General features: G+C 46.6%; 1 protein-coding gene across 4 annotated transcripts in view; it reads right to left on the reverse strand.

Moving 5' to 3' along the window:
* The window catches only part of CHD7 (chromodomain helicase DNA binding protein 7), a 181,119-nt gene that overhangs the window by 104,285 nt on the left and 51,780 nt on the right, over positions 1 to 25,054 (reverse strand). For 3 of the 4 annotated variants that reach the window (XM_057531916.1, XM_057531913.1, XM_057531914.1), the window contains exon 2: positions 12,139 to 13,978. In XM_057531916.1, the coding sequence (XP_057387899.1) occupies positions 12,139 to 13,806 (1,668 nt within the window). In that variant the 5' untranslated portion in view covers positions 13,807 to 13,978. Of the gene's footprint in view, positions 1 to 12,138; positions 13,979 to 14,211; positions 14,232 to 25,054 lie in introns of those variants that run through there. The other variant, XM_057531915.1, reaches the window with a different exon arrangement.

A 25,054-nucleotide genomic window follows, 5' to 3' on the forward strand; every position in this document is an offset into this window, starting at 1 on the left:
AAGATTAGGAAAGGAAACAATAAAGTGGTACGACCCTCACAAACCAAGTGAGTTCAGAACTGTGGGCAGTGCTACTTCCCCAGGAATCCGCTCACCAAACAAATCCAACACTGCAGTTTCAGCTCAAGGTGTGTGAGAACCCACGGTGAAGATACAGCAAGATGCCAGCCAGGACGACCGGATGAAGTGGATGGCTGCATTTGTGGTTAACAGCTATAACTTTAGATTTATATTTAACCAAGTCAAGACTGACTATATATAGGTGTAAACAGAGTTCGCGGGTTAACCTCTTGGATGCTGGAGGGAACGCCAGCCAACTTCCCTCGCAATACAAAACAGGATGCTGGCTTCACCCCTGCAGCCTCAAGTTGCTAAACGCTGAAGAGATGGTTTTTCGCCTTGGTTAAAATTGGGAAGGAATTAAACACTGAGAAAGAAGTTAGTATTTTATCTATAGTACCCCATTTCCTAGAGATTCAATTAAAAAGAAATACAGTAGCGTGATAGCAATTTTTGCCCCCCCCCTTTAAAACTATTATGAATTTGTGTTTGCCCAACGGAGAATCTGATACATCGGTTTTTAGGGCACTGAGATAGAGATGTTCTATTTTACAAAACAAGGGAACATTTTTCTACTTTATGGTGAAGAGTAGAAAAGGGGAGAAAAATTCCAAGAGCTCATTTCAACAACCGCATTTACAAAAGTTGTAATAAAACAGTTAACACTCCCTGAGGACTTACTGCGTGTCCTGCACTGTGCTTAAACTTCACAGCCAAACTTCACCTCCTTTAATCCTCATAAGAATCTTGTGCAATTGGTACGAGTATTATCCTCAGCAAACTAAGGTTTAGGGACATATCCAATTTTTTTAGCAAGTCAAAATTTTTGCCAAGCAAACCACTGGAAGAGCGAGACTCCAATGCAGCTCCTGTGCCCTAAAACCCACGGTCTCCACGGCTCTGCACGTGCCCGTGTCCCCTCAGCCACCTCCCGCCAGCAGGGACGCAGAGCCCAGTGAGGCCACCGGACCCAAGAGCAGGCGTGAGGCGTCTAAACAATGAGGAGAGAAACTCTAAATGAAGCAAGTAAATGGACACCTCTTCCCATTAACTTATTCTTGGAACTATATTTATATTTAATATGAATTATTATGCGAGCATCTAACGCGGCACAGCATTGAAAGGATTTCCACTCAAGTCTGCAACGAGGGAAATGTTAAAACCGATCTTATAATTTGGCTCATTTTTACTCCATAAATGACTAGTTTCTTCCTTTTTTTTCTTCCTTCACCAATGACACCCTAGCTTAGAGACCTTACTTATACGAAACTATTGATTTTTTAACTTCCTTGCAAAAACTAAAGCTGTGAGCTTTAAGCTGGGCTCTAAGGACTAGATCTTTTCCAAAATCAGACCCTGGAATATTTCCTGCCTTAAGCTAAGTCTTCTACCATCGTTTCAAAGTACGAGGGACGCCTGGCTGAGTCAGAAGTTGAGTGATTGAAGACACAGAGCACACGAGCCACTGCGGCCTCTGACCCCAGCGGGAAGGACAGGGACGCTCCGTTAACATCCCCAGAGGTTGGGGGACGACAGTTAAAGCGAAAAGGGTATCAGATATTCAGAGAACTGTAAAAATAAAACACTACCTAACTTTTCACCAAATCATCCAACTTTTTCCCTGAAGAACTCTCACTTATCTCCGTTAATCCATGGTGTACCTCCACGTGTTTCATCAGCTTTCCTTTGTGAAAATGTCCTTGCGGCGTCAGAGCCGCCAGAAGCGGAGTTGGCTTAGTAGCGAGTGGGCCGAGTTAAAGCCAACGCTAGCGCATCACGCTAGGTCATCGCCCCAGTGCCACGGCGTTCCATGGCTACTCACAGATCACCTGGAGATTTACAGCTGCAACTCCAGAGAAGGGAGAGTAACAGCCAAATGTCAAGATTAAGGTAAATTCTCCGTAAGTCCCCACTGTCTATTTCTAGCCACCTCCATGGTGGTATTAAAGTTTGACCGTCGCTTCATGCTGACATTTTGAGGTGTTTTCAACATTAACAGTGAAAACAAACACATCACAACTCTGAATGATCCCACAATTGTATACGATGTTTCTCTAAGTTACAGAGAATGTTCACACTGTAAGAGTCTATCTAGAGGCGTGATCTAAAAATTGAACTTTAATTTCAAGTATTACCAAATTCAGTAAGAACTCTAAGTCTAGGACTTCCCTGGTGGCACAGTGGCTAAGACTCCACACTCCCAATGCAGGGGGCCCAGGTCCGATCTCTGGTCAGGGAACTAGATCCCACATGCCGCAACTAAGAGTTCACATGCCACAACTAAGGAGCCCGCCTGCTGCAATTAAGATCCGTTGCAACCAAATAAATAAATAAAATAAAATAAATATTTAAAAAAAGAGAACTTTAAGTCTATATACTGCCCCTTCATTATTTTTATTTTATTTTTATTTATTTTTTTATACAGCAGGTTCTTATTAGTCATCTACTTTATACATATTAGTGTATATATGTCAATCCCAATCTCCCAATTCATCCCACCACCACCCCGGCCTCCCGCTCTCCCCCCTTGGTGTCCATATGTTTGTTCTCTACATCTGTGTCTCTATTTCTGCCCTGCAAACCGATTCATCTGTACCATTTTTCTAGATTCCACATATACGCGTTAATATACGATATTTGTTTTTCTCTTTCTGACTTACTTCACTCTGTATGACAGTCTCTAGATCCATCCACATCTCTACAAATGACCCAACTGCGTTCCTTTTAATGGCTGAGTAATATTCCATTGTATATATGTACCACATCTTCTCTATCCATTCGTCTGTTGATGGGCATTTAGGTTGCTTCCATGACCTGGCTATTGTAAATAGTGCTGCAATGCACACTGGGGCACATGTGTCTTTTTGAATTATGGTTTTCTCTGGGTATATGCCCAGTAGTGGGAATGCTGGGTCATATGGTAATTCTATTTTTCGTTTCTTAAGGAACCTCCATACTGTTCTCCATAGTGGCTGTATCAATTTACATTCCCACCAACAGTGCAAGAGGGTTCCCTTGCCCCTTCATTTAATAAAAGTACATCCAGACATATAACTTTATTAAAGTTTTGGAAAAAGGATGATCTGAAAGTCCTTGCCTATTCGCTAGCATCTCAGGGAAATCCACCCTGAGATGCTCCTGACCCCCTACGATAAGCAAGAGGCAGGGACTTCACAGCCCACCAAAGGGCGAGGGTGGGATTCTTCCGCTAAGGCTGCGCACCTGTCCAGCCAGCCCATGACAAGGCAGGAAAGCACAAGTTAACATCACTGGAGAAACTCTTAACAAGGCTTTTCCAACATCACCACTTGCACTGCCTTCAATATTCTCCAACTCTTCATGCCCACAGCCAAAGCAAACAAACAAAAAAAAATGCTCTTGAGAATAATACCTCTTACTTACAACTTAAAACAACTGTTTTTGCTTTCACCCAGTTAGCGTTCAAGTCTGAGAATTCTCCTGAAATCTGTGGTACAGAATTATCTAGAGTTAAACTAAACACAGAAGGCAGCAGAGGACAAACCAAAAACGCTATAAAGCAGATGAGAAACATCATGCTCTTCATGAATGGGCATCAAAATGGCGGGTTTCCTTCAAATAACTTCCTGGGTGCTGATTTTGATTCAATCATTGAAAGAAGAATTAAGGAAATCCCGCCCAGTCTTCCCAGACCATCTCTCTCATCATTCAATCCAGACCAGGACACAAGCAAGCAGAATCACAAGCGCCTCTGTAGCTATGTTGACTTTTGACTTTTTAAAATGGTGCCAATTTCTTGGCCTTTTGCCAACTTCGTTTAAGTTCTCCACTAGTACCTTGACCCAGTGCCGTGGCCCAGCCCCTAGAAGGTCTATGTTTTTTACGCTAAGTGAAGAAAAATGGAAACCTCACTTGTGGTGATGCATCATCACCTACTAAGGTCTTGCAAGGCAAAAGCACAAGCACAAGTTTGCTACTGACTTCCTTCTCTGATAAAGAGCTGTACTCAGTAACAAAGGAAGAATGAAGGCCATCTCCCCGTGGTTACTCAGAGATTATCTACAGACTGACAGCTGTAACTACAGAGAATGGAGACTAATATTAGATAGCAAGATTAAGATAAATTCTCCAAGTTAGGCCCAGCGATGCTTTTCCCTTAACTGTCCCCCTGAGCCTTCTCCCAATTCTCCTCCCCCAGCCAATTATCGTTCTGCAGTGCCAGAGACTGCCTTTCTGAACGACTGATAAAACGAAGAAGAAAAAACAGCAGAGAATAAACAGGTGAAAGGAAAAAGAGTGGAGGGGGCCGGCAGGGGCACGTGGCAGTGCATGTGTAAGAGTGAAAATGAAGGCTTTCTCCCTCATCCTTGGAGGACCAATCTCATAAAGAAACAAGCATCAGAGACAGAGGGACAAAGAAAGGTTGAGCTGGGGGGGGGGGGGGGGGCGAGGGGGTAAATAACTACTAAAAGTATCCAAACACCACTTGAAACTAAAATCTTGAAGATGGCTGTAATCCACCTTTCTGAGAAAAATGTTATTTTTCTCCCCACAAGAAAATAGAAAGACAGCCTTCTTTGGAATCTAAACAAATGAAATTTCACTTTGATAATCTATCTTTTCAGGAACTGATACTGATACTACACACGCACACACCCCCCAACAATACATGTATTGTTCATATATTAAAAAATGCTACCGATTTCCCAACCTTACAATGAGGGTGCTAACACCTGTGCTGGAGGTCGACCGTTGTCATTGGACGAAACAATTTTAAATTTATTTATATGTGCATTAGTCTTGCTTACACTCTGCCTTGTTTTCCAAAAGAACTGGAAGCAACAGCTACGGGAAGAGTGTAGCTCTGCACTGTCCAATATGGCAGCCACCAGCCACATGGGGCTACTGGCTTGCCTTATGCAGATACAAATGCAGATGGGCTCTGCCTGGAAGTACACACCGGATCTCAAACAGCTGTGTAAAATGTCTTTTTATTCTGATTATGTGTTGAAATACCCTGGATATATTTGGTTAATTAAATATATGATGCTAATGTGTAGTTTCTTTTTTTTTAATGTGGCTACTAGAAAATTTACAATAACACACGTGCGTTGCATTCACTGCTCCCATTGTATTTCAGTTGGACAGCACTGGTCTGCAACATAGTAGGTACACAAAGAAATGAGGGCCAGGTCATACCTAAATAACAAAATTCCCTGTCCGTCTCAGTGACGGCCTTGACCTCCTCCCCACCTTCCATCACACCACCAATCTCTGTCCTTAACATAACAGGCACTCGATAAACGTTTCTTTCATGGAGCTGAAGGAAGGCAACCAAGTTACAAGATTAAAAAGCAGTATCTAAAAGTGGCCTCTTAAAAGTTAAGAAAACCCACTGGCTACTTGGGACACCTAGCAGATGGTTAATATGCAGGCTTTGAAAGTAAATTTAAAAACGAACTTCTTACTACCTACAACATTTTTTGACAGTCACAGGAAACAATACCCTTTTACAAAATAAAAGCCACTCAGACGCAAGGCTAGCATTTAGTATTCGGCTCATTTCATGCTTTCAGACTGTGGGGTGAAAGGACAGATGGAGCAGACTGCTTTCCTTTGCTCTAAGTCCACACTTGGCATTTTCCATTTTAACCCACCGAAACGCTGCCCTCTGGGTAAACCAGCCATGCTCGAGGGAAATGCAGGGCGGTGCTCACTGAGCGGTAATATACACGAACAGAGGTGGTCAGAAGAGACATCTTCAGTCTTCGTGAAAAACAGGAGGCTCTGGGAGTGCCTCGTGGACCAGGGAAGGCGAGAGCAATCGGGGAGGGACAGGCGGCCGTAACCCACGATGCCCTGAAGACCGGCACGTGGGGGAGCAGGGCAGCTGCTCCCACCAGGTCTAACCGTGGGTGCCTGTCCCTGAACGTGGGCACACTCACCACAGCCCCTGGGAGCCGCTTAGGTCCACACTGGGTTTTCTTCAGAGATGATCCGTTTCCCCATCCCCACCAGACGTCTTTAGGGGTGTGAAAGTATAAGTCTGTCCGGAGTAGTATTCAGAGAGAGACATCTACTCTCGTTCAAAAGGCCCTTTTCTCTACTTCTGAGCACAGTTTGCATAAATGAGGCGTAAGATGCGTGCCTATTTTTTCCATAAAAATGTATTTAGTAGTTGCCAGTTACTCTGCTCGTGTCTGCAATTCTGTATTTACCGGGTGAACCGAGAGGACTTCTCTACTTGAGATTTACCAGGAAAAGGTTTTCCCAGAAAGGCTATTTTTTCACGATATTCATAACACGTCACAGAAAGACAGAGGACTGGAAAAGTTGCACCACTGATTCTTCTGGATCTGTTTTATTTTAATCTCCCAGGGGAAAATTAGGACACAGAAATTACTACCCATCACCTCAATCTTAGTGGCCCTTCGTAAACGCTTTCTGCTTCTGTCCTGCTTCACCATGACTGTATTTCAGGACCAAATTAATGAGAGGAGCACAAATACACCCCAAATACACTTAATCCAAGGACACAATACTGCAGATCCTAAAAATCCCACCAGGATCTGCCCATCTGAGAGCGTAATCCATGAATCTACCTACACCTGTGTAGACTTGAGCAGGATGAGTTATTCAGCAACTCAGAAATTCCCCTGTAACCTCGAAGAACAACCCACGTAACCAGTCTTTCTTAGACAAGCTCTTCAAACAAACAAAACGGCGTGCTGAGCTCTCCTTCCAGGTGGTCCTCGCTGGCGTCCACCTGGCTCCGTTCTCTGCTCTCTTCCTGCTCCTGAGGATGGTGCCTCGTCCCTCCACGTCCTTGCAGGAGCGTCTTGCAGAGGGGCCCCCCAGGCCCCAGCCCCCCATGCCAGTGACGCTGAGGGACACGCAGGGACACAGGCGCACTCTCTTCACCCTCATGGTTGCCAAGCCTTAAACTCTCTCCTCCCCCACCTTTGTGCATTCTCCTCTCAACTCAACTGACGCTTCCCAGCTCAGCAGAGCTATATCGCCTGCCCCCGCCTCGCCCTCCTAAGGCTGGACCAGGCACTGCCCCCAAGCACGCGAGCTCACCTCCGTGTTGCCCCTTCCAGGGGCTGCCTGCACCACCTCCGCCCCGACCAGCCCTTCCTCTCTCCCAGGGAGCAGGACGCGGAGCCCCAATGTCTGCTAACTGCTCCCAGAAGCCAAGGGAAGGAAGTGCAACAACTCTGCCCGTACTTAACACTGGAACAAGTGCTTGAGATTATTTCCTAAACTCTGCGACAAGCAACTGTAAACATCTGCCCAATGATAATGGATCATTTTTGAGTGCCCACCGCGTGTCTGACACCATGTTAAATTCTGAGAGACGTTATTGCTAATCTCTCTATGCCTCTAACCAGGAAGGTGTATCGCCCCTCATTTTGGAGAGAATGCAGCCAGGGCCCTGAGGTTAAGGAACCTGCCCGAGGTCGTGGGGTGAGAAATCAGCTGCTGGTTCTCCGGCTCAGGAACTGCAGGCTCCGAGACCTACGCTCCTGCCTCCACACCGGTGGCTCTCAGAGTGCGGGGCCTGCAAGGTCAGAACCGTTTTTCATAAGGACCCTGAGATGTTCTCCGCCTCTCACTCTCCTTCTCTCCAGGCGTGCACGGGCTTGGCCAGAGGCTCCTGCAGACTGCACGCAGAAGCGGCTATTAGAATCCAACATTTCGGAAAATGCAAAACAACGCCGTTAATGTTTTGTTGTCTTAGAAAACAGCTGCTTTTCAGTTAAAAATGTGATGTATGTTAATGCATAATGGTTTATTATTTTTACTGATTTTAAAAATGAGTAACAAATATTTCAAACTGTCCTCAGTTTAAACTTCTAAGACAACAGATACCAACACATAAAGTCCACATGAACAAAGGATCTTTGGAGTCACCAGTAATTTTTAGGAGCATAAAAGGGTCTGAGGTGCAGAGAAAGACAAATACTGTATGACTCCACTTACATGTGGGATCTAGAAAAGCAAGACAAGTGAACAAACATAACTAAACAGAAACAGAGTCACAGATACAGAGAACAAACAGGTGTTTGCTGGAGGGGAGGGGGTTGAGGGGAAGAGAAACAGGTGAGGGAGGTTAAGAGGTACAAACTTTCAGTTACAAGACAAATGAGTCACAGGTGTGAAATGTACAGTCTGGGGAATGGAGTCCACAATTATGTAATATCTTTGTATGGTGACATATTGTAACTAGACTCACTGTGGTGACCAGTTTGAAAGGTATAGAAATATCAAAGCGCTGTGTTGTGTAACAGGAACTAACACAGTGTTGTAGGTCAGTTATACTTCAAATACAAACAAAAAAATTCACAGAAAAAGAGATGAGATCTGTGATTACCAGAGGCAGGGGCTGGCGGAGGGCGAACTGGAGGAAGGTGGTCAAAAGGTACAGACTTCCAGTTGTAAGATAAGTAAGTACCAGGGATGGAGTGTGCAGCATAGTAAGTATAACGAACACTGCTGTATGTTACGTACAAAAGCTGTTAAGAGAGGAGATCCTAAGAGTTCTCATCACAAGAAATGTTTTTTTCCGTTTCTTTCATTTTGTGCTTAGATGATGAGTGTTCACTAAACTTACTGTGACAATCACTTCATGATGTATGTAAATCAAATCATTAGGCTGTAGCCCTTATACACTTCATACAGGGCTGTAGGTTGACTATATCTCAGTAAAACTGGAAGAAAAAATTAAAATATAAATAAATTATTTAATGATGGATGAATGGATAGATAGATAGAAAAACAGGTCTGAGAATGAAAAGGGAAACCACTATCCTCATCAGCTGCGGAAATAGAAGCTAGGTTTTCTCTTTCCCTGTAAATTTTTATCAAATCATCAGGCTAGTCTGGAGCTTCCATTAAAGACTGTGTCCCGACAATGAACATATGGCCTGATGAACTCTGGCCTCGGTTCTAATATTTTCCTTTGCTGACTCTTTAATATAAAGTTAAACTTATCTTCAAAGATACTTTAACATGTGATAGAATTTAGAAGATATCTGTTCACTACCCATGAAACATCTAAAAAGCATAACTTCTACTTTTTTAAAAGTAAAAAACTCAAGATAAAAAAGTCAATAAGCCTCTCTGAATGTGATAATTCAGCAAATTACATCAATATTTCAACTTAATCTGGTAATTTCCCTGCTACACAGCATGGTTTCAAACCACCATCCGGTCATACATGAAATGCAAAATAATTTTAGTAGTTCTAAAGCAAAACAATAATAATAATAGATTATCTGCTACAGTAGAATGTGAGTCAGTCCCAGGGAAAGCGAGGTGTTTAGGATTCTGTGACAGCATGTTGAACCTACCTCATTATTCTCACCACACCCAGCAACACGGGCAAAAAGGCAGGTAATATTTCCACAAGTCAAATTTAATGTGTCATAACTAAGGCTATATTTCATAATATGTAACCTGTTCCTTAAAAATAAAAGTAATTTTACATTGTATTTAGTACATCTGAAATGACATGAATTATAAAGGTTCGCATTGCAGGAGATCAGAAACTAAAACCTAGAGGAGAATTCACACTTAAGTATGCACCACAGGCTAGAGATCACACTCACTTGATGTGAGTGTATTACCCTAATTAATCTCAACACCTTTTGAGATGGGCACTATTTTTCCTGTTGTACTGATGACGAATCTGAGGTTCAGAGGTCAAGCTGCCTGAAGCCACCAAGCTAGTAAGTAGCAGACCTAGAATTCAAACACTTTGCTGATTTCAAAGTCTGTGCTCTTCTCAAGACTTTATACCTCCCTAGTATGATGTGCAGAACTGAGGGCTTCAAAAGCTGAAGCGGATGCAAAGTTGAGCAGAGATAAGAAAGCAAATACCGTGCGAAATGTTTAAAACGTGCAACTGAACTTATATAATAAAGATACCTCAAGTGTACTTGTTTGCACCCCTTAAACCGTTCCAAGCGTGTCTACGATGGCACACTCGAGAAGATGGAGCTGGAGAAAAAGGGAAATGCACTTGGTGTCCCCCAGCGCTCAGGGACCCAGGGTCCACCTACTCATACACGTCCTCTGAAACACCCGTTGAGAAATCTGTGCTCTTAAAACTGAGAAACGCTGGAGGAGACCAGCGATTCCCAACCAGGGATGGGATTATAGTCACAGGGGATCGTCTTCAAACTGTGCTTGCCCTCCAGGGAGGAGAGAAGATGCTGGGACCATTAAGTCTGAGGACCACTGCTCTGAACAGATCCCATGTTTAGGAAGAAACTTCCAAGGAGCAAGAAAAGAATAACCCCTGGAAACTAAGTCATGTGCATTTCTGCCCTAGGAGCCATCCAGGTGGGCCGAGGCCCCAGCAGCAGGTAGACGCCCTTTCTCACCCCCCTCCACGCTGTCCACGGTCTCGGGAGCCCGCTCCCATCACTGCAGGTGAGGCTCCCCAGGAGGGAAGCGGCTCTCTCCCGGGCAGCGCAGGCCCGGTGGCTGAGGCCCACGTGGTCCCCGCTGACCTCGGGGCTCCTCCTGAGAATCCCCAAGTGTGCTGGACCTGTGAGGGCAGCCTTCCCGAAACCCCAATGAGTCCTGTGTCCTGAGGTCCCCAGGAGACCTTCCTGGCCTCCACTTCCCCAGTCCCACCAAGGCTGAAGCTTCTGAGTCTCCAATCTAAATGCCTCTCCACCCGGGATGCCCCAGAGGGCTTTGTTTCCTGACCCGACCCTTTTACTTGCACGTAGCTTCATTCCCTTCTGTTCCCATTCCCCAATCCCTGGTCCCTGGACCAAACTGTCCTCACAGGCCTGGCCCACAGGCTCAGAGCTCATCTTCTGGTTCCCCGGCTATCCCCGCGCACTGTCTAGTTTGATATCACTGGCTCCCCAGCAAAGTCCAAATTCTTTACAACAGAAGATCAGACCTCTATCACCCGGCCCTGCCCTGCAGCGAATTCAGCGTCCCGTGCCCCCTCTAAGGAGCCATCCCCCAACCTGAAATGCCATCCTCGGTTCACATCCTTGGCTACGTCCTAGCCAAATTCCAAGCACCCTCATCCACAGGTACTGCTCTCTCTCTGAACACTTGTCACATAATCACGCATGGTCTTTTACTACACTTTGTACTTCCACGTATTGGTCATGTTTCCCCAAATTGATTACAAGTTCATTAAGAACAAGCATTGTGCCTTACAGCTCTAAAGATCACACTGTGCCATCCATGTTCAGGGCTGCAACCGTAGTGGAAGATCAATGCATATTTCTGAATAGCACTCTGAATAATCTAGACATACAGACGTTATTTTTCCTAGAGCTAGAGCACAAACGCCAACGTTTATAATGGAAAGATGTGTATGGGAGTACTAGAGCTTCAAACCTAAATCTGTCTGCTTATAAATTATGTAGGATAAAATCCCAGCATACGAAAAGGAAGACTTCTGCTTTTAGTACTAGGTATCCAAATCTCTTAGAGACCGCTTTTGGTGGATTATCATTTACTGTGACTTTCTACAGTGTGCAAGTTAAGTTCACACTAACATTCAACAACTGGTCCAATAAGTATTACAGAGGAACATATTTTGTAGCTTCCCAAGGGAAAAATAATAACAATTTTCTAAAAGAGGTGGGAGGGACTATCACAAAAATATAAGACGTTGCTGAAACCAACTTTCGGTGTATTTCTAAATCAGAGAGAGAGAAAGAGAGAGAGGGAGGGAGAGAGAGAGAGAAAGCACGGCATAGAAGAAAAAAGGGAAGGAAAAAACCGTTTAGGTCCAATGCCCGTCTCACCGCTGGCAGTGAGGGCAGAGCTCCTTGCAGGCAGGACCCAGGCTTAGTTTTCTACGCACCCTCAGCTCCAGCACAACCCCTGGGACGGGAGGAGTCACGACTTTTTGAAAAAGTGAATAAATGCACAAGCCAAAAGTGAGAGAGTAAAAAAAAAAAAGAGAGAGTAACAGAAAACAAGTGAGATGCTGGAGCAGCTTACAAGGCAGAACTCAAGGACCTCGGGACGAAGCAGCGTCTGGCGAGGCTGAGACGGAGGCAAGCTCCGCGCGCCCACGCCCCACGCGGCAGGGCGGGCAGGGCCACGCCCCCTTACCTGCGGCACAGGCACTTTCTGCGGGGCGCTCTGGGGCGAGGGGTGGAGCTGTGCCCAAGGCTGGTGGTGCGAGGGCGGGGGCGAAGCCTGGTGGTGCAGGCCCGGGTGGGGCTGCAGCGGAGGGCAGGTTGGCAACTGCTGGAAGGCCGGCGGCTGCCCGGGGTGCTGCTGGCCGGGGAGCAGCCGGTCCTGGATCGCCTGCGGGTCTGTGAGGCCGACGCCGGGACAACCGTTGGGTCTCAGGTGCCCGGCCAGCTCCCTCGGCGCCGGGGACATGCCCATAAACGGACGGGACGGTTGCATGTTCCTGGGGCCCATGTTCCTCTGTCCGATCCCCATGGCGCCAGGGGGCTGGTGAGACGGCTGCGGGTGAGGCATATTTGGGTAACTGCCGACTTCCATCGGGATGCCGGCACTTCCGGGCCGGACTTGCGGAGGAGGAGTGCCCGCCGGGTTACTCATTGCTTTCATGGGTGACATGGGAGGCGGAGAGGCGTAAGTTCCCTGAGGCTGCGAAGGATGCATAGTTTGCGTGTTCATTTGGTTAAGTGAGCCGCTGGGGTGGATGGGCTGCTGGTGCATGAGTCCTTGACCACTGTTCGACGGGAACCCTACAGCGTTGGGGTATCTTGGGACGGACTGGTTCATTGGAGTATTATTTGTAAGGCCTAGATTCTGATTCATCCCTGTATTGTTAACTAATCCCTGATTTAGGTTACTGTAAGGATAGCGAGAATACTGCCCTGAGTTGTTTATAGTAGGTGACGGGACCGTCTGGCTCCGAGAGCTAAAGGTAAGGGTCTGCGGCCTCACGGCCCCTTGCGGGGGAGGGTTGGGGGAGAACCGGGGGCTGTGGGCGACGGGCTCCCCGTGGAGAGCGGCGGGGGGGTGGTGGTGGAAGGGCTGCACCGCGTGGCGCAGGCTCGGCGCCACCCCGGGGCTCTGCGGGGGCACGTGCGACAGGTGGCCGGGGCCGGCGATGAAGGGGCTTCCCTGACCGAGGCCCTCCTGGCCCGGGGGGAACTGGCCCATCCTCGGCTGCGGCTGCCCGTGCTGCTGCATGGAGAAGTCCCCGCGCGCCATGTAGCCGCCCAGCTGCTGCAGGTGCGGGGGGTGACCCTGCGCGGGGGGGCCCGACGGGGCCGCCTGGGGCTGCGGCGGCGGCGGCTGGTAGGGGGCTCGGATCTGGTCCGGCACCTGCACGGCCCGGGGGGCCCACATGGAGCCGCCGTCCACGAAGGACTGCCCCCCGTGCCGCTCGTTCGGCAGGCCGGGGTAGACACCCATCTGGCCGCCGCCGCCCCCGCCGCCGCCGCCGGCCCCGTGGGGGACCTGGGGGACGGGCGGGGTGTGGTACTGCGAGTGGGGAGACGCCAGTCCGTTCCCAGGGGCACTGCTCATCATTCTGTTCGGCTGGTCCATCAGATGCATCTTTTGCTGCTCGTACTGATTATAGTGATCGAAGTGGGTCAACTTGGTTTGATTCTGATTCGTGGAGGGATGGTGGAGGGATGGCTGTAAGGAGGCAAAGCCTTGGTCTATCGGCATCTGCTGGCCCATGGGATTCACGGGATTTTCAGGGTAACCACATTCTCCCAGGCTTTCGAGGCCTTCGCTGAAAATATTCCCATCCTCGCCGAAAAGACTCATCATTCCTGGATCCGCCATCTTCTCCCAACACAGGGCTCCTCCAGACCAGAGCTCAGGAGCTTGTCTGTGCTTCACTTCACTGAGGGTTCGTCCTCAGAGCCTATAATCCTTGACTAATCTTCTTCATGTCACTCCATATTTCTTTAATTCTCTTGGACCCTGCAGTGTCAGGCAAATCTGGATAGAGGTCCTAGAAGGGGAGTGGGAGGTGGGGAGGAGGGAAGAAGAAAACAAAGAATTAGGAACAAATGATAAAAACTGCCGGCATTGTACGCATTCGAATTTGGTCTCCGTCGACAATACTGATCTAGCCCCCTCACTGAGCTGTATTTTATAAATCTAGTTCACTTTAAGAGAAACTCATTAGCTTCTACCAGAAGCATTATTATGATCGGTTACTTAGAAAGCAAGCGAAACACTAACCTTAACCTTAAATTAATCCGTTCACTCCACTTCCTCGCGTTCCATTCTTGGATGGAACAGAACAAAAGAACACAACGCGAAGCGGCAGCAGCTGCCGCAGCAGGCCAGCAGATGCATGCAGGTCGCCAAGCAGCCCATCTGCTGCACGAAAGCCCTGGAAATGCTCCGGTTACCGACAGCCCGCCCTTAACCTTATTCCCCTGAGCGGTGTAATCAGATGAGCAGCCACGGCACCGAGGGCTGTGAAAAGCTCAACTTAGTTAAATCGACTAGAGGATTAGACAAATACCAAAATCAGTCATTTCGTACAAATTGGATATTTACGGCCCACGTACAACCAACTACAGGACCGCAACGGAGGCGTCGAAGGAGAAAGCGGCGGAGGCGAGGGCGCTGGCAGGCACGCTGGCGAGCGGAGCGGCAACGCATCATTTCCTTACGTCCGTCTGACGGCAGGAACATGCCAGGCTTTCGTTCTCCAGCAACACACGCCCGCCCCCTCCTCCCCCCTGCCAGAGGAAGTCCCATCACGGGTCCATCATCCACCCGAGGGCCCCGGGCTCTGGGGATGAACCAGGAGCCATGCGACCACTCGGACAAACTCTAGCTGGACGGACAGTTTCTAGACGATGACCATTCTTCATCAGCAGAGACAGAAACCTTTCCCCCAAACTGGTCAAAACTGAAACTTTTAACAGAATGAAGTTCAAAATGTCCACGTAGCCCTCACCCTCGCCTTGACCCCTTCTGGGACAAGGTAGGCCGGAGCAGGTAGGCGGAAAGGTGGGCAGGCCTGCCCGTAAGCATCCCCTGTTTACAGCACACGGTGTAGACTAACTACTGCTCTGCGCTTTACGCAAACAGTTGCTAACTGATTCTGTGTCAGATGAAAATAACCAACTTAAAGAATGTTTCCACAATCAAAACAGGAAAGTGTTTTTTTTGCTGAATGCTAATTAAATCAACGACCTAATAAAGAACTAATTCACATAGGAAAAATGTCCGAAATCTTAAACATCTCTGGAATTTAACTCATTTTTTTTCCTCTTTCATAAGCACATGAAGCATTGTGTGATACTGCCCAACTTGAAAAAAACAGTATCTTGTTGAAGAATTTCAAAAGGGATATTACAAACAGGCCCCGCCATAAATCCTACCGACACACGTCCACAGGAGCACGGGAATGGGGACGGCTGGGGCGGGACTGGGGACGGCTGGGGCGGGACTGGGGATGGCTGGGGTAGGGGTGGGGTGGAGGCAACCAGCCCCACCAAGAACCCACGCCCCCAGCAAGGGGAGAACTTCGCCTCCAGGAAATGTATGTAAACAACATTCCTGCTCGCTGTCAGAACCCCAGACAGAACACCTGAGAGGGTCTCCAGGTCGGCAGTGCTCAGGCGACAGCTGTCAGCCGGAGCCAAAGGTCTCCTCACTCTGCGGCTAACTGCCATGAATTTTCTGATCTACTTTCTCCAGAAATAGAGGTCAGGCGGGTGGAAGTAAGGTGAGCATGAAAGCCATTTTATTTACAGACATGCTGCTTTAAAACCCAAACCAAAGAGAAGTCGAAATCTCCAGTGCCAAATGAAACAGATATTTATAAATTGAATTTACTACTAAAAAGCCTACGCAGTCAGTCTTCATTTATTCAAGGCTCCTTCTAGCTTTCAAGGAAATAAATACGGGAATGGACTTGATAAGAACTTAAACCAGCTGTGCGGACTTAAACACTTACCAAAATAACCTTTCCAATGAGCTGAAGGAAGGTAACGTCTAGTTGCCTGTCCTGGGTGGCCTTGCTTTATAGGATAATGGTGGCTTCGTCCTCCAGGGCCCAGCATGTGTCACGGGAGGAACTGCTATGGACTGGATGTGTTCCCAGCCAGCTCTAGAGGGAAGGGAGCCCAGAGGGAGGCGACGGCTCGGCCTACTGCCTGGAGGGGCAGCATGGAGTTGGCACTCACTTTATAAGGCTGAGCAGAAAGGGAAAAAGAACTTGACTACAGGCCCAGGGGAGGGACGAAACAGAGCACTCACTGCGAGTAATCCTACCCGACACTCGGGTCTCCAGTTCCCGGCTCCTTCCACCAAGAGGCCATTTCCCAGCAGCAGGAAAAATGGCAGCATTACCTGGTACAGTAAACGTGTCACCCACCACAGCTGAGACCACGGTCACGTGAAGTCCGGGCAGAGAAGTCCCAAAACTATGGCTTTAGTGTGTCGCCGGTCACCACTTACGCTTGCAGGGGCAGGCATCACCGCCTTCCTGCCCCTTTTCTGACCTCAAGACTCTGGCTGGCCACTATGCTAGGAATCCATCTGGTAGCTGGATTTCATATTTCTGATCTGAGCTAATCTAATTAATTTATTTTTGTCTTTTTTAATTTGATCAAGACCATTTGAATGCCCACTTTCCCAAGTCACAGCTGCAACATTTAATTTTGTTCCTATCAAAGATATTCATTTAAAATTCCTTTTTGGAGTTTGCCCCCTTGTCTACATTCACTGTCTACATTTTCTGTGTCTAAATCAGCACTGTCCAATGAGCCATCAAATCAAAGCCGTATATGTCTAAAATTTTCTAGTAGCCACGTTTAAAAAGTAGCCCCAAAAAGAGTGAAATTAATTTTAATCATTTTTATTTAACCAATAAAACCAATGTATTGGGTTTTTTAAAATAAAACCAATATATGCAAGTAATTACATATTACTTCAACATGTAATCGATAGAGATGAGACAGTTTACATTTTTTAGTACTGAGTCTTTGAAACCCAGTAGTTCACAACTACAGTATATCAATTCCTACTGGCCACATTTCAAGTCAAAAAGGTGCACATGGGCGCAATGGCTACTATACTGGACGGCACAGGTATAGATTATTAAAAAGAAGAGACAGAAATGCAAGTCATCAGTGTTACCAAATAATTCTCATCATTATCACTTGGGAAATAAATATTCAAGTTGTATTTACATTTGATTTGGCTTTAAATGAAAATCAAGTTAAATCTCAAATAGCATTTATGTATTCAAAATATATTTACTGGGCTTCCCTGGTGGCGCAGTGGTTGAGAATCTGCCTGCTAATGCAGGGGACACGGGTTCGAGCCCTGGTCTGGGAAGATCCCACATGCCGCGGAGCAACTAGGCCCGTGAGCCACAACTACTGAGCCTGCGCTCCGCAACAAGAGAGGCTGTGACAGTGAGAGGCCCGCGCACCGCGATGAGGAGTGGCCCCCGCTCGCCGCAACTAGAGAAAGCCCTCGCACAGAAACGAAGATCCAACACAGCTAAAAATAAATAAATACATAAAAATTAAAAAAAAAAATCAAAATATATTTACTGAGCCTCTACTATGAGCCAGGCACTGATCACAGCTGCCAGAGATATATCGGTGAATAAAAACAAAGTTCCCTTTTTTCCTCATGGAGGTTACAGTCATCTGTAAATGATGAAACTTTTCATTAAAAATTAAGATTCATGGGTTATGGTATAAAAATTTAGGATACCATTTTACGAACTATCTCTTGGTAATTCATGATGACAAGTGCTCTGTGTGTGATATTATATACTGAACAGTATAGACACCTATAATGGAGACATAATACATGCTTCTGCTCAGCACCCTACTGGCAAGTCTGAGTTCAGAAGGTGCTTGGGGGTGTGTTTAGGGGTGAAGAGAGGCACCATGAGACACCCCAGCTCACAGCATCGTGGACACCGTGGAGACTCACTGTGAAACCAATGATGAAAATTTAGAGCCGGCCAACACTTTGGAGACCTCCTAATCCAAGCCCCTCTTCACTGTACAGATGAAGAAACCCTTTTATATACTGAGAGCAGTAAACATCTCCAACAAAATATTTTAATGACGAACAACTTCCAGAGACGAAAGAGAAATGTATAGATGAAATGGCAACTCACCAGTGAAGCCTAGACAGGGTCCTATGAAAGGCCTAGACAGGGTCCTATTTATTCAGAGATAAGTCACTAGAACAAATGCTGAAACCACCAAACAGAAGAGAGTTTCCTTTTAAGAAAATTTTTACTTATACTATCGATAACGTTAAGGAAGCACGCACATATTAGCACCACATTGAGGCTACTGGTTAATATTCTGGGAAATAAGCAGGATGCAAAGTAGGCAGCCCCCAAAAGTAAACAGCACCCAGAAAACTGGAGACAAAAGCAGGGGGTGTACAACAAACCAAGGTGAAAGAAGTAAGTTGTGCAAAAATACATATTAAGATTTTGAAGTGAAGTTCTGACTTCCCAAAGGTTACATAAACAATGCTTAACTACTGTGCTCTGCTTAAAGTAGGACGGCATTTGTGTAGCCCAGTTTTAATTTGGTATCACAGTGACCTGAAAAGCTAGAAAGGAGATGGGTGAACACAGAACACCTTTCATTTCGTGGGCAAAATACTTCCTACAGCTCAACCACTTTGCATTCGGTTGTGGAAGTAGAATGCCATCCAGGTGCTGTCCATTTTTTCGTAAGTATCCAACACACGGGGCAAGTAAAAGGGAGCTGCCCTGTAGACGCTAAGACCACCTTAGTGTTCCGTAGCTCGATCTGCATTGTTCTCTTTACTTGTCTCTCCTCCACCTCCCAAGAGCCTCAGATTTGCGACATTACTTGATCAGGGTTCTCGGGACCCGGTGGAGCCCGTGCCAGCATTTCCAAGGGGGTGTGGAGCAGCGGGAAAGCACACCTCCCACCCTCAGCGCAGCCCGGGAGATGCCTCTAGACCCTCAAGGCTACAAATCACATCGCGAGGGGGAAGGACCCACGCCTGAGAGGGGAATGGACAGAAGAGAAAGGGCTCCGCCTGGCTGGGCTTCTCCTCACCCTGAGTCCTTCCAGCTCGATCACGAGGCCTATGGACGGCACTCCCCACCCATGGCCCCTAGCAGCCGCTGAAGGGGGTGGGGGGTCTGCCCAGGCATTGATCCCACAGACAGCGACCCAGAGAGAGAGAGGCAGGAAGCACCTCCAAGTTACCAGCATCAGTTCATCACCAGTCAGTTCCAGGTCTGCCACATGGACCAAATGATGCCCCTCCCGGACACCCCCAGCCCGGGCTAGACCACATTTTCTTCCTCGCTCATGTGTCCGGGCTATGGCTGTGCTGTCCCACACGGCAGCCTCTGGCCACGTGTTGCTGTTTAATTAAAATTAAATAAAATTTTAACTTCGGTTGCTCAGTCTAACAAGCTGCATTCCAAGTGCTCCACACACCCGTGTAGCTGGCGGCTGTGGTGCACGTGTGGACAGTGCCCCCGTGGAACCCTTCCATCAGGGCAGAAAATCCTATGGACGGCACTGCTACGGGTTTTTTCCTAGAGGTAACATTCCTAGGTGAAGACCATATTAAATAGTAGCAATTCTCTTTGATGAAATTTTTTTTCTCCTGCTCAGGGATTAGTGTTCTTTCAAAGGTCCATACCTACCCCTTGTGATGAAATTTATAGTATTCTTTCCATATACCGTATTTTATGTTAATTAACTATATTTTCAACCTATAAAATTTCTCCTTTCTGTAATGTCTCCCGGCATATATTTCTATTTTTTTGTTTGTTTGTTTTGTTTTGTTTTGTTTTTTGGGATCAAGCCATTTTATTGAGAGGCTTCGGGGGAGGGTCAAAAGGCTGGGAGGACAATGAGATTCGAAGTCCTTCTCCCGGCCGGGACCTCCCCAGCTTCACAGTTGCTGAAAAGGCTCTATTTCTTAATAAATAATTTTTATTATGTTAGGAATGATTCTCAACTACACAAAATTCAGACACTTAGGAATAATTAATTTCAAATTCCTTTTCACTTATAGTCGCCATATTACCATTGCTCTTTAATGAAGTATTTGCAAGCTTAATTTTAACAACAAAAAAATCTACATAGCAATAGTGAGGCCATTACTTTTTTTAGTGGCTTTGTGCACTATTTTCATTCTCTATTTTACTGGAAGAAAAGGATGCAGGAAGAACAAAAAAGGATGTGAAGTCCTTCAGAAGGTCTATGTTGGTCCCAAGCACCACATGAAAAATAAAACCAAAAAAAGGAAATAAGAATTGCATTTATAGTTAGCTTCCATTTATATCACTAGGTAGCCTCCAGTTTTGCTGATGTTAGTCGAAGAGATCTATCTTCCGTTGTGTAAAGCAATGCTGTGCTTTCCGCCAGCATTCCCCATGGCAGTTAAGCGCCCTCCACCCACCCCTTCCACCCCGCCAGATGATGGAAAACCACCCTCAATCCTTCTCAGCATTCATTCACTTAAAAAATACTTAATGAGGGCCAACTCTGCATAAAGCATTTAATAGACACGGCGTATACAGAGTTGAACGAGCAGACGTGGCCCCTGTGCCATGCAGCTTGCTGTTCTAGTAAAGCCGTGAGGATATCCTGCGTTTTCAGTCCACTGAGCAACCTGTGGATTCTCCTCCCAAATATCTCACAAGTCTTCCTCCTCCTCCAGTTCATAGTCTCTGATGTAATCAGGCGTCATGGTTTCGTGAAGGACGCAACTTTAAAGGCTGACTGGTTCTCCTGAATCCGGTCTCAACACGCTCGCACAGCTGATTGAATGATCTTGTAAGACACAAAATGTGTCCTCTCTCCACCCTGATTAAAATCCTTAAAGCAGGGCTTCCCTGGTGGCGCAGTGGTTGAGAGTCTGCCTGCCAATGCAGGGGACACGGGTTCAAGCCCTGGTCTGGGAGGATCCCACATGCCGCGGAGCAGCTGGGCCCGTGGGCCACAATTACTGAGCCTGCACGTCTGGAGCCTGTGCTCCGCAACAAGAGAGGCCGCGATAGTGAGAGGCCCGTGCACCGCGATGAAGAGTGGCCCCCGCTTGCCGCAACTAGAGAAAGCCCTCGCACCGAAACGAAGACCCAACACAGCCCAAAATAAATAAATTAATTAATTAATTTAAAAAAAAAATCCTTAAAGCAGTTCCCTAGCTCCCAGGATGGAGGCCAAAAGCTCCAGCAGGTCGCAAGGCACTTTGTATTCAGAGACCCGTCAGCCTCTCCATCCTCTAGGCCCCAATTCCCTTCCCTCTGCCCCTGAAACCTCCACCAGCACCCAGGCTGGGTCCGTCAAAGCACTGCAAGTTTACTGCGCGTCACCCACTCACCTCCTCACACCCTCCTTACCTCCACACCTGCCTCCTCACCCCCACGCCGTGCTGTGCTGTGCGGTCTGACCTCCCCGCTCGTGGGCTCAGTTCCTTTGCTACCACTCATCCCGGGAAGCAGCCTGACCCTCAGCCCTCCCCACCCCAGGCTGATTTTGAAGCCCTCCCTAGTATTCCCACCACACTGGAGGCAGGAGCTACACAAGTACCAAGCACACCTTGTTCTTGTTTCTCTCCCTGCCTCTCTCCCTGCAGACCGCAGCCTTGCCATTTGAAGGAGGGTCCTGGAAGCACTGGCACCCCCCCAGGAGCTGGTGAGAGATGCAGGGTCCTGGGCCCAACCCAACCTCCCGCCCCGGAGTCTGCGTGTTATTAACAAGGCGCCCCGTGACGCCCGCACACGTGGAAGTTTAGCAAGTCCTGCTCGCAGACTCTGAGCTCCTCCTGAGCTACAGCTGCGATTCTCCTCAATTAACGTGAGAAGGAATAATCAACAACAGGTCCCAAAGAATTACAAAGCAAGGAAAACAAAGGTATGTCATCTTACATTTAAGGAAAGCGAGTCTTGGCATTCGTGACCCACAAAGAAACAATACTGACCTCATCCAAAGAATTAGGAATAACCCTTAGTGACAAGTTTTAATTTGCCAAAGAGAGGACATCTGAAAGTGGTTTAATTTCAAAGATACATCTGTACCTCTGCTTGACAATCATTTTTGCAAGACAAAAAAAATGCAGTTAATATTAATATCGAATGCTATGTTACATAACACCCTATTTCACAGGTCTCTTGCAGAAATACTTCAGTTATTTCTACACAACTTTGAGGAGTCTGGATATTCTGAGCTGCCTTTCACAAAAAGATGGGTTTTTTCCTACATAAGAGTCCTGGGGCTCATATGTTTTCTTTCAAGGCAACTAATGAAATGGGACTCAGCTAACAGTTTATACTAAGCGCACTGCCTCCGCACTTTTTTTTTCCTAAATTGGTCAAAAGGCGTATACTGTCCTATACGTAAGTTGTGCCGCTAAAGCACCAGGATCAATGTCCTTCAGAGAACAACCTTTACACCCTACAATTCAACACTGAAATATCACTCCTTGAAATTAACTCCTTCTAAGACTAAGCCCAGTGAGAAGACAGCTGACCTGCTCATCCCACCACAGACACCATGAGAAGAGATCCAGGGCAATCCTCCTTCCATATGCAGCTCAGCGTGGCCCAGCAGGAGACCAGTACACATTCCAGGAACACTTAAAATAAGCAACAGTATATGGCAGAAGAGGGATGAGGACAATCATCTATATTCAGAGCCACGCCTACCATATCCACGTAAGTAAACATCTATGTAAAATATGTGGATCTCTCCCTCATCTTTTTAATGCTACCTTAATTAATTTTATTGTAGGTGAAGGGGAAAGCAAATGAAGAGAGACAGGTCCAGAAATAAGAAAATGGAAATTCTGTGTGTAATTTATTTGGGACTGGGAAAAATGCAACTTTGGAAATGTACTTCAACCCACTTGACAAGGAGGTGTATAGTGCAGACTAAGGGGAGAGTAATACAAATTTTACACAATGTGGTGACCACTAGTGTATCTTGCTTAACATTGTAAAACATCCTGGGATAGTTTAGACAAAATGTGGCTGGTCTATAAAGGTGAATGACACCACATGTTTACTAACCCACTAAAAAAAAAAAAAAAAAAAAGTCATTTGAAAATATATTTTCCCACTCACTCTAGATCTGTTTCAGGCTACTGATTTGACACATACATGCATGCACACACAAGCAGGCACACACATCTGGGTGAGGCCAAGCCTACAAGGAGTGAGCGCAGGACAGGAGGAGGGACGGAAGAAGCAGCCCGGGGCCACCCCCATCCTGAGATGCCCTGGGTGATCCCGGACTCCTATGAAGCGACCCTGCATCACTGGAGGACGCCAAGGGCAGCACGCTGAGGGGAAGAAAACGCGGTGAACAGCCAACTGCTCCTGTAAGAACCAAGCTTTCTGTACACTTACTATGGCTGTCACTGATTAACTAACTGATCTGGCAATTTCCTACATTCTTTTGCATTTTAAAAGGTTCTGGAAAGCTGAAAGGGGGATCTGGCCTCATAGTCCGGGGAGAGTTTAAAACTGTACCCCAATTCTGCTTGCTTGAAATGAAGGGAGAGAGAGTGTGGTTAAACAGTCTCTTCTGATACACACCCCCAATGTTCTCTTCCTTCAAGGGGCGGGGGGTGGGAACCCCTTCGGCAACACCACAGCTGAAAATAATTTATCTATGTTCCCTGTGAGAGTAGAGCGCATGTGATGACAAGGGAGGCTTATCCATCACGAATAAACCCGAGCTCAGAGCCAGGCCAGTGTCACAGGACACCGAGGGCAGAGGTCACACGGCAACCTGGAGGGTGCTCTAAGATGCCATATTTCATGCAAAAGAGAAATACACAGGAATTATGTAAATCCAAACTTCCATCAGGGAAGTGAGCAATACAGAAGTGAAACAGGGGACTACCCTGGCAGTCCAGTGGTTAGGACTCCGTGCTTCCAATGCAGGGGACGCAGGTTCCATCCCTGGTGGGGGAACTAAGATCTGCACGGCACGGCCAAAAAAAAAAAAGGGGGGGAAACAGAACTGTTAAGGAGGGTCGAGGAGGCCTTTGGAAGAGTATTAGAGAAACTATTTTGGAAAACTGACCATGGTCTCAAAAAGCTCAATCTATAGACAAAAAAATGCAAGAAAACAAATTTCAATTACTCTGTGACTACAGTATTAAATTACTCTTTAAAGAAATAATATTTGACAAAGGAAATGGAATTAAGTCTGGAATATACAGTAAACAGTTTGCATTCATTATTTCATAATCACTCTGACATATAACAAAGTTGGAAACTTTTTTCCATACGTACACTTATGAATGCAAGCGGGTTCTACAACGCCACCATAATCAAAACTATTTGACAATCAAAACCATTATCAAAAACTATTACAATAAAATAACTATTAAAACTATCCATTTCATGCAACTAAATAAGCCTGATATCTCTCTTAGCCAAATTAAATGTCTTCATTCATATTTACATATAATAAAAGATTTACCCATAAACTCTGTATGTGTATATTTTTCTGCATCCATAGCAAAGGCTCAACCCTAACCTGGCCCCTTTCCTCGTTGCCCGGAAATCGTCTGAGCCTTTCCCCCAATGCGCTGTGTGCCGTGGGGAAAACTAACTTTATGAAATATCTTTTATATTTTTCTAAGGAAACTAATTCACAACCTAAATCTGTTTCCAAAAAAGCTACAGTACGGTCTGTAACACATTCTTTTATGTAACATACGTACATATATGTAACACATATCTGACTGCATCACCAAACTCTTCTGCATCACTGAAAGCCTCCTGTAATGACCTGCCTCACATACTTCCCCTAAAAATTACTCGACTAGCCATCTTCCATCTCTCCACGGCTGCTGTGCTATTTTTTAATGTTTATTTATTTATTTATTTATGGCTGCTTTGGGTCTTCCCCGCTACGTGCGGGCTTTCCCTAGTTGAGGCGAGCGGGGGCTACGCTTCTTTGTGGTGCGCGGGCTTCTCACCACCGTGGCCTCTCTCGTTGCGGAGCACGGGTTCCAGGTGCACGGGCTTAGTTGCTCCGTGGCATGTGGGATCTTCCGGGACCAGGGCTCGAAC

Source organism: Balaenoptera acutorostrata, chromosome 17 (assembly GCF_949987535.1).
Source record: "Balaenoptera acutorostrata chromosome 17, mBalAcu1.1, whole genome shotgun sequence".
Lineage (NCBI taxonomy): Eukaryota > Metazoa > Chordata > Mammalia > Artiodactyla > Balaenopteridae > Balaenoptera > Balaenoptera acutorostrata.